Here is a 10,159-nt window from a genome sequence, read left to right as displayed (position 1 = left end):
ATTTTTCTATCATGTGTGTGTGTGTGTGTGTGTGTGTGTGTGAGTGTGTGCATTATTTCAGCTAACTTCTTTAATTTATATCTCTTTTATTTCTATTTTTCCTTCTCCTTTCATTTTTCTATCATGTGTGTGTGTGTGTGTGTGTGTGAGAGTGTGTGCATTATTTCAGCTAACTTCTTTAATTTATATTTCTTTTATTTCTATTTTTCCTTCTCTTTTCATTTTTCTATCGTGTGTGCGTGTGTGTGTGTGTGTGTGTGTGTGTGTGTGTGTGTGTGTGCATTATTTCAGCTAACTTCTTTAATTCATATCTCTTTTATTTCTATTTTTCCTTCTCTTTTCATTTTTCTATCATGTGTGTGTGTGTGTGTGTGTGTGTGAGTGTGTGCATTATTTCAGTTAACTTCTTTAATTTATATCTCTTTTATTTCTATTTTTCCTTCTCTTTTCATTTTTCTATCGTGTGTGTGTGTGTGTGTGTGTGTGTGTGTGTGTGTGAGTGTGTGCATTATTTCAGCTAACTTCTTTAATTTATATCTCTTTTATTTCTATTTTTCCTTCTCTTTTCATTTTTCTATCGTGTATGCGTGTGTGTGTGTGTGTGTGTGTGTGTGTGTGTGTGTGTGCGCCATTACATCACCACCATCATCATCACTCGTACCATCGCCTTTGTGTAGACTCCCTCCCACCATCACCACCATCTTCCCTGTACTCCTGTCAACACTCAACACCGCGGCTTCCTTCCTATTCATCCCAGCTCACTCTCCTTTATCTTTCCTTAATCAGGCCGGTCCTTCTTGTCTCCTCTTCCTCTTAATTAGTCCCCACATTGTCTCCTTCGTCGCAAACAGCCCGAATTAACCTTCTGACGAACCGGCCGGTGTGTTACGGGAGGTTACATATTTAGTTTTCTCTCTTTCTTTCTTCTGATATATAGCCTAGTTAGTCCTATGTCCTAAGCTAACCTATATGATTTAATTCAGTGTCTCATTCATCATAATTAATTAACCTTCTGACAAACCGGTCAAAATGTGTTACGGGAGGTTACATATTTAGTTTTCTCTCTTTCTTTCTTCTGATATATAGCCTAGTTAGTCCTATGTCCTAAGCTAACCTATATGATTTAATTCAGTGTCTCTTTCATCATAATTAATTAACCTTCTGACAAACCGGTCAAAATGTGTTACGGGAGGTTACATATTTAGCTTCTTTCTTTCTTTCTTTCTTCTGACAAAGCCTAGTTAGTCCTAAGCTAACCTAGCTTATTTATTTCAGTGTCTCTTTCATCATAAATAAATTATTATGTGGGGGTTGGTTAGTTAGTTGTGTTCTGATATAGCCTAACTTTGCGTATTCTGACTTAAGCTAACCTAACTTCATTCAAACATTGGTTCCTTCATCATATATTAGACTTAATCTTCCCCAAAACAGAGAAAATGGGTAATTATTATGTGGGGGTTGGTTAGTTAGTTGTGTTCTGATATAGCCTAACTTTGCGTATTATGACTTAAGCTAACCTAACTTCATTCAAACATTGGCTCCTTCATCATAATTTATAATAGACATAACCTTCCTGACAAACTAATGAAAGTGTGTGAGCCATGTTTTGTATGGTATATATATTTTTACCCATCAATGCTACCGAGATGAGCATCGACGCCACGGGAAGCTATAGAGTTCACTTCCTCAATAATAATAATAATAATAATAATAATAGTAGTAGTAGTTGTAGTAGTAGTAGCTGTAGTAGTAGTAGTAGCCTAGTCTAGCCTAACTTCATGATAACGGTAAAATATCATCTTCTTCAACTTCATAACATCCTCCAGTGGTTTCCAGATTATACAAAAAAGAATAAGATTAAAATAAAATACTAAATAAAATAATAAAACGAATGATATCTTGCTCCACACTCACCCTTGCGGCGCCCAGCACTACACGTTTTTATTCCATCAATTATTACGCAGCGGAAACGTAGTATTATTATAAATGTACAGAAATCAAATGCTGTTAATGTATTACGGAAACACACTATTACCCTAACAATATATATATAAAGGATTCACCAAGTTCCATTAATATCTCGACACAGCCATCATCATAACTACCATCCCATCCTCTTTAACTAACACGACATTTCCTGTGCAACGTAATTCTGGAACTTACAAAACAAAAAAAATCCACATTATAAAAAGAAATCCATCGATCTGAGCAACAGTTTCCCCTCAAGGTTCAGTGCGACGGAGGTGAGCACTAAGGTCATGCGCATTGCTCTAGCGTTATCACGACCACCCTCATCATATTCTCTTTAAGTAACACGAAGTTCCTTGCACAACGTAATCCTGCAGTGCACAAAAAAGAAGCATGCGCACACACAGAATATCAGAGCGCCGGTTTTTATTTGCTCAAGGGTTATAGCGATGGAAATGAGCACTGATGTTAGGGGGAACTATACCGTATTTGCCCTTAACTTTCCTTCCCTTCCCTTCCCTTATAATCCCTCCTGTCTCACCCTATTCCTTCCTTTCCTTCTCTTCCTTCCTCTTTCTCATTCTCTTCTTTCCTTCTCCATATACTTCCTTTTGTTTCTTCCCTTTCCTTCCTTTCTCTCCCTTCCTTCCTTTTCCTCATCCTCTTCTTTCCTTCTACGTATACTTCCTTTTGTCTGTTCCCTTTCCTTCCTTTCCTTCTCTTCCTTCCTCCTCCTCATTCTGTCCTTTCCTTCTCCCATATACTCCCTTTCGTCTCTTCCCTTTCCTCACCCTCATCTATCCTTCCTTTCTCTCCCTTCCTTCCTCTTTCTCATCCTTTCCTTTCCTTCTCCCATATACTCCCTTGTGTCTCTTCCTTTTCCTTCCTTTCCCCTCCCCTTTCCTTCCTTTCTCTCCCTTTCCTTCCTCTTCCTCATCCTCTCCTTCCCTTCCTTTCCTCTCCCCTTTCCTCCCTTACTCTCCGTCATCCATTCCTCTCCTTTCCTCCTTCGTTTTTCTATACATATATTTTGTACATGAGGAATACATCGGCGGACACACTATAGAATTATGCCGAGAGTTATTTCGCGTAATTTAATAATGACACGCGATATCAACCTTGAAATATATTAACAAACGAGAATTTGAGTTATACATCTCACACATATTATTATTGTTTTCTGTCTCTGTGTGTGTATTTGCATTTCACAGACACGCACACTCACTCCCTCTCTCTCTCTCTCTCTTTCTCTCTCTCTGTCTCTTCGCTTTGCTGGAGATTAATTCCGAGGCGTTTTAACTTTGTCTTTATTTTCTTTTTACTTGTCAAAGGAAGATGCAAAAGAGAGATATAATGATGACGAGATGAAATATTGAAATGAAAAGTTGTTATTCTCTCTCTCTCTCTCTCTCTCTCTCTCTCTCTCTCTCTCTCTCTCTCTCTCTCTCTCTCTCTCTCTCTCTCTCTCTCTCAACAGGTGTGCAAATCTCGTACCTGTCAACGCTGGGCACTCACGTCACCCTCATCGCCCTCACCTCAGTCCTCTTCATCGGCATTCAGCAGGTAAGAAAAGGAGGAAGGAAGGAAGGAAGGAAGGGAGAGGAAAGGAGAAAAGGAGGGAGGCAGTGAGGAACGGAGGGACAGGAAGGGAGGCAGAGGAAGGTAGAAATGACTGGTATAAAACTGCAGAAAAGAGAGAAAAAGGGAGGAAGGGAGAGAGGGAGACGAAGGAAAGCAGGACAGGTATAAAACTGCAGCAAGGAAAGAGGGAAAGAGAGGCAGGGAGGAAGGGAGCGAGGGAGAGGAATGAAGGGATTACTAGTATATGACTGAAGCACGGGAGAGCGGGAGAGGAAGGTTAAAGTAAGATAACTAGGAATAGAGAAAGGTAGAGGAAGAGAGAGAGGAAGGAAGAGAAAACCGAATGGGAATAGGATAAAGAAATGGGAAGCAAATAAGAGAGGGAGAGAGAGAGAGTTGAAAGAGTACGAAAGCAAATTGTGAGAGGAAGAGAAATGAGAGGGAAAGGAGATGAGAGGAAAGAATAGGAAAAAGGGAAGGAAGTGAAAAGGGATAAGAAAGAGTAAATGAAGAAATTGATTAGGGAGAGAAAAGACTAGAAAAAGGGAAGGAAGTGAAAAGGGAGAGGAAAGAGCAGAAAAAGAAAAGAATAAGAGAGGAAAGAGAAGGAAAAAGGAGACAGATAAGAGAGATAAAGATGGAGAAAAAGAGAACGGGAAACGGAAGAAACAACGGAGGGGGGAAAGACGAAAGATTTGATAATACTAAAAAAAAATGAAAGAAAAGGAAAAAAAAAGAACAAAAAATACAAGATAAAATAAATAAAAACAAGAAGAAAAGCAAAGAGGAAAAATAAAAATAAGAAGGGAAACAGAAGCTTTGGAAAGGAAGAAAAACAAAAGACTAATAATGCGAAAGAGAGGCAGAAAAGAGGAAAAAAACAGAGGAAGGAAAATACAAGAAAAGAGAGAGAGAGAGAGAGAGAGAGAGAGAGAGTGAGATTAAGGAATAACAAGTCTCCATGCAGTCTCTCTCTCTCTCTCTCTCTCTCTCTCTCTCTCTCTCTCATATTTTTACAAGTTTTATTATTTTTCGCTTTTTCTTTCCTTTTCCTTTTTAATATCTTTCTGCTCGACGCCTTTTTGTTTGTTTGTTTGTTTGTTTGTTGTGTCGGCAATACAAAAAAAAAAAAGAAAAAAAAAAGAAATGAGACCAAAGAGCAGGACAGGTGGAAATGACGGCAATCAGCTTGTTCGCACCTGCCTCTCTCTCTCTCTCTCTCTCTCTCTCTCTCTCTCTCTCTCTCTCTCTCTCTCTCTCTCTCTCTCTCTCTCTCTCTCTCTCTCTTCTATTTATGTTGTTGGTGACGGACAAAAAAACAAATAATACTGCCTCTTGCCTCTGACCTTTTTCTCTTCTCTTTTTTTATCTCCTCTACTTTCTCTTTTTTTTTCTTTTGCTTCATTTTTTACTACACTTTTCCTCTTCCCACCTTTTTTATTTCGTTCTCTTTCTTTTCTTTTTCAAACTAACGTCACTAATCTCTGACCTTTTTCTATTTCATTTTTTCTCGTCTACTCTCACATATTTTTATCTTTTGCTTCATATTTCTTTTTTTTTTTTACATTTTTTTCTCTTTCATGTATTTTTTCTTCACACTTTTTATTTCGTTCTTTTTCTCTTCTATTTTCAAACTAATCTCCTTTACCCCCTCTGACCTTTTTCTTTCCTTTTTCCTCTTCTACTTTTTTTTTTGCTATTTTCTGCCTCCGGTTATTTTCTTCCCACTTGTTTTATCGCGGTCTCTTACTCTTTTACGTTCGGTCTTCTTTTGTTTTTTCCTTTATATTTCCTTCTTTTTAATATTTTCCTCCTCCTTTTTTTCTCCTCCCACTTTTTTTCTGATCTCGCTCTTTTACTCTTCTACTTTCAAACTGATTATCTTCTTTTCATTCATATTTCTCTTTTCACTCATATTTATCTATTTTTAAAGCTATTTCTCTTTCACCCAATACGTAGATTTTACCATCAATAACTACAATAACAAAGACCAAACAAAACAAAACATAAACACACACTCACACTTCATCACGTCAAAAACACCCCAAAACAACAAGAATAATAATATCACAACAAAGGCCAAACAAAAGAAAATCACACTCACCCTCCTCATCCTCTTCTCCCTCGTCCTCCTACCCCCGTGGCTGCGGCAGGAGCGGTGTGGCCTCATCACGCCCTGGGTAGTGGCTAACATCGCTTTTATGGCCCTCGAGGCGGTCTGCTGCATGTACTCCAACGTGCTGAGGGACCATGTCAATAAGGTCAGTCATGGTGGTGGTGGTGGTGATGGTAGTGGTAGTAGTAGCAGTAGTAGTAGTAGTAGTAGTAGTAGTAGTAGTAGTAGTAGCAGTAGTAGTAGTAGTAGTAGTAGTAGTAGTAGTAGTAGTAGTAATAGTAGTAGTAGTAGTAGTAGTAGTAGTTGTATATGATGGTCTTGGTGACATAGCTAAATGGAATAACTAACTGACAATGTGCCTTACTGACTGACTGACTAAATGACTGACCGAATGAATAATCAACTACTTCCTGACATTATATAAATGGATGCTCACCTAACTAATTAAATGAATATATGTAGGCGTGGTAATTTTGATGGTGTTGACAGCGGTAATGGTAATGATGACAATAATAATAATAATAATAATAATAATAATAATAATAATAATAATAATAATAATAATAATAATAATAATAACTCCCTAATTCTCACATGTCTTTTTTCCACACACACGCACCTGTCCAAACCTGTCGCCCTACACATATGTCCTTTCCAAACCTGTCATCATTCACTATCCTCATTTTCCTCTTTTCCTTCACCTTTATCCCTCACACACACCTGCCTTACCCTCCCCCCTCTCTCTCTCTCTCCCCCATGACCCTATACCCCCCCCCCCCCCCCGCCACCCGCTCCCTCCCACACACCTGCCTCTTCGTCAGCAGAAGTTCGACGCTGTGTGCCGCGCCGAGGTTTCTTTCTTCCTCTTCAGAGTGGCTATCAACGTGAGTAGTAGTAGTAATAGTAGTAGTAGTAGTAGTAGTGGGAGGAGGGAAGTAGTAGTGGTAGTAATAGTAGTAGTAGTAGTAGTAGTGGGAGGAGGGAAGTAGTAGTGGTAGTAATAGTAGTAGTAGTAGTAGTGGTGGTGGTAGTATATAATAGTTGCAGTGGTAATAATAATAACAACAAAGTGAAACTGCATTGTAAGCAACACGACTCTCATTTCCAAGTTTTCTACACAAAAAAAACATTAAAAAAATAATTATAACATTCCACCTAAGTCACACCTTTTATAGCGGCAACTGTTTCCTCTCTCTCTCTCTCTCTCTCTCTCTCTCTCTCTCTCTCTCTCTCTCTCTCTCTCTCTCTCTCTCTCTCTCTCTCTCTCTCTCTCTCTCTCTCTCTCTCTCTCTCTCTCTCTCTCATAAGGTTTCACTCCAGCAGCGGCGTCAAGTTGGTTTCCCATTTTCTTTTTTTTACCCTCGAGCCGCATGGTGCTTCCTTTTGTGAGGGGACACAATTTCATTTTATCCAGCAGTTATATTTGTCGTCTCTCTCTCTCTCTCTCTCTCTCTCTCTCTCTCTCTCTCTCTCTCTCTCTCTCTCTCTCTCTTATTTTTCTTTTTTCCTTCCTTTTCCTTTTTAATATCTTTATGCTCGACGCCTTTTTGTTTGTTTGTTTGTTTGTTTGTTTGTGTGTGTGTGTGTGTGTGTGTGTGGAAATCCTGAAGGCCACAGAGAGCGTGATATTTGGCCAAGGGAAAGAAACTCTCTCTCTCTCTCTCTCTCTCTCTCTCTCTCTCTCTCTCCATTTATCTCCTTTGCTTGTGTCACTTTTTCTTTCCTCCTTTGCTCTCTCCTTGTTCCTCTATCTCTTCCCTCCTTTCCCCTTTTCACTCCCTTGCACCATTCTTCCTTTTATTTTCCATCTCTCTTTCCCCTTCATACACTGCGTTCTTAATTCATCCTTTCCCTCTTTTACTCTTGGTCATTTTCTTCCTTTCTTTTCTCTTCCCTTTCTACCTTTCTCAATCTTTTTCTTCCTCCCTTCCAACTTTTTATTTCCTTCTTTCACTCCTTCCCGCCTTTCCTTTCTTTTTTTCTCTCTGCCTACTCTCTCTCCCTTTTCTTCCCCTCCTTTCCTATAAACGCTTCTTTTGTCTCTCTCTTCTCCTATCCCTTCCTATCCTCCTATATATTTATTTTCTATTTATTTTTACACCTTACGACCCCCTCCCTCCCCCCTCCTTCCCTTCTTCAGGTCATGGGTCTATGGGCCGTCATGCGCTTCGTCAGGAACCTCAGGGCTGGCATCACCTACAAGGACCCCGAGGCCATCCACCTCTGAGGGGTCATGGTTCAACAGAGGTCAAGACGAGGTCACACGAGTCAAGAGGAGACTACTGAGCTCTAGCGGGTCGAGGATCAAGTGCATGGGTCAATAAATCAAAGTCGAAAATGATGAGGCCAGGTCATGTAATTCAGAGGTCATAGGAGTCAGGTCAAGCGAAGTTAAGAGAATGATCAAAAGAGATCAAACGAGTATTAAAGGTCAATAGGTCAAAGTTACGGGGAGGTAAAGGTCATAAGTCAAAGAAGAGGTCACAGGTCAAGAGAAGGTTCAAAGGTCAAAGGTGAAAGGTCAAGAACGATGTAAAGGTCACGTTACAACTGCAGGGTCATTATCCTTTTTTTTTTTACACTAATCCCTCTTTTATCGCGTTGTTTCCCTCTTTTCCTCTCAGGCCGGCTTACAAACATTCTTTTAAAAACTTTCTTTGTACCTGACTTCCTCCTTTTATTTCACTTTATCACTCTTGTCATTGTAAACTCACGAACATATGGAACAGTGAACCAGCTAACAACTTATCTTCTTATTTGGCTTCCTCCTTTTCTTTCCCTTTATCATCTATGCCAATGTAAACTCACGAACATATGGAACAGTTAACCAGCTAACAACTTCTCTTTCATATCTGGCTTCCTTCCTTCCTTTCCCTTCCTCAACTAGGCTATCTAAACCAACACCCATGAACCTCCCCTTATAATGTCTGACCTCCTTTTCTTTCCCTTCCTCAACTACGCTATCTAAATTAACGAGCACTACGAAACGGCCAACAACTTGTAATAATGTCTGGGTTATATCCCTTTCTTTCCCTACCTCAACTTACATATCATAGGCTATCTAAGCTAACAAATACTTAGGAACCAGCTAACACCTTCCCTTAATGTCTGGCTTCTTCCATTTTTTTCCCCTTCCTCAACTAGGCTGTCTAAACTAACAAACCAGCTAACATCTTCCTTTCGATTTTCGGTTCCTCCATTTCTTCCCCTTCCTCAACTATAGGCTATCTAAACTAACAAACACTACGAACTATGTATTTTATAGTGCACACACATTAGACAATCACTTGCAGCCGACACTAACCTTTATAGACAGCATGTGGCCAAACCAGACGAGGAATCTTGCCGGGGAAGTAATTTAACACCTGGTTGCCTTTCCATTGTTTGCAAGTGCTTCCGCTGACTCGCAATGGCCTCTGCAATTAAGGGAGAAAATATTATTACAGTCCTGTTCCTTGGCAGATCAATATCAAATGGTTCTTATACTCAGGGGGAGGAGAACGTGTCTCACAAACCTTCATATATCATTAATGTTTAGATACAAAATAAGAGTTGTGCAATAAAATTAGTAGTTATATAAACCAAGTGAATGTGACTGTGGTCGTGTATGGCAAAAAAAAGTTGTTGATGTCTGTATTGTAGCTATTAACATGGTGGCATTTACGACATAATAAACTTAATAGTATCCTTACATATGTCTATCCTTTAGAAGTACTAGTATGTACATGGATATACAATGTCATCCTTTTGCTTTGTTGTTGCTGCTTTGACACTTACAAACGAGACAAAGGTAAATTAATTCTCCCACTCACTCTGGCGCAGACTTCTCCAGTGTTTTAGGAGGCTATGTAGGCCATGAAACCACTGTCTCTTGCCTCGAGTCCAAAAGGTTCATGTTGGCTTCGAAGCCTTGGCAACACTTTGAAATCTCACCGACGTTTCGCCGCGATTATAGTGCGATAGTGCATTATATAGTGAGGAGCGATAAATAATGTAACTCCACTGATAAGCAAAGTGTGTGAATAAGCAGAAGAGAGGATCAAGAGAAGGACGGACAGGTCAAATGGCGAAGAATTCATTTGTGCATGCGCGTGGGCGGCGTTGAAGACCACACCAGAATGGGAGACGCTTTTCCTCCCTGTCTGGTTAATTAAGGCTGGTCTGAAAGGAAGTCTGAGTATTTGAAGGATGGGATGAGGATTAGAGGGGAAGAGAGGAAGTGTACGTGGACTGCCTGGAGGGAAAATAATAAACAGATTTGTGTGCAATTTTTTTTAAACTCCCTTTCATACCAGTCCAAAATTACTAGACAGGAAGAAAAAGCATCTCTGAGTATTTGGAGGATGAGATAAGCATTAGACGGGAAGAGAGGAAGTGTGGAGTGCCTAGAGTACACCCGGGTCAAGAATAACCAGAGATGTGCCTTGTGACCAACCCGCACCGACCGCCATGATGGAACCTAAGGACGAGGAGGAGGAGGAGGAAGCAGTCATC

At 39.9% G+C, this 10,159-nt stretch overlaps 1 protein-coding gene across 4 annotated transcripts in view; it reads left to right on the top strand.

The window, feature by feature from the left end:
- LOC126997592 (uncharacterized) overlaps positions 1 to 9,351 on the top strand; it is a 39,426-nt gene extending 30,075 nt beyond the window's left edge. For all 4 annotated transcript variants that reach the window (XM_050858766.1, XM_050858764.1, XM_050858765.1 and 1 more), the window contains 4 exons: positions 3,446 to 3,531; positions 5,703 to 5,810; positions 6,490 to 6,549; positions 7,806 to 9,351. In XM_050858766.1, coding sequence (XP_050714723.1) covers positions 3,446 to 3,531; positions 5,703 to 5,810; positions 6,490 to 6,549; positions 7,806 to 7,892 — 341 coding nt within the window. In that variant the 3' untranslated portion in view covers positions 7,893 to 9,351. The remainder of the gene's footprint in view (positions 1 to 3,445; positions 3,532 to 5,702; positions 5,811 to 6,489; positions 6,550 to 7,805) is intronic.
- The last annotated feature ends 808 nt before the right edge of the window (positions 9,352 to 10,159 follow it).

Source organism: Eriocheir sinensis, chromosome 12 (genome assembly GCF_024679095.1).
Source record: "Eriocheir sinensis breed Jianghai 21 chromosome 12, ASM2467909v1, whole genome shotgun sequence".
Classification (NCBI taxonomy): Eukaryota; Metazoa; Arthropoda; class Malacostraca; order Decapoda; family Varunidae; genus Eriocheir; species Eriocheir sinensis.
The sequence above is the reverse complement of the archived record's forward strand: the minus strand, read 5'-3'. Positions and strand labels throughout refer to the sequence as shown.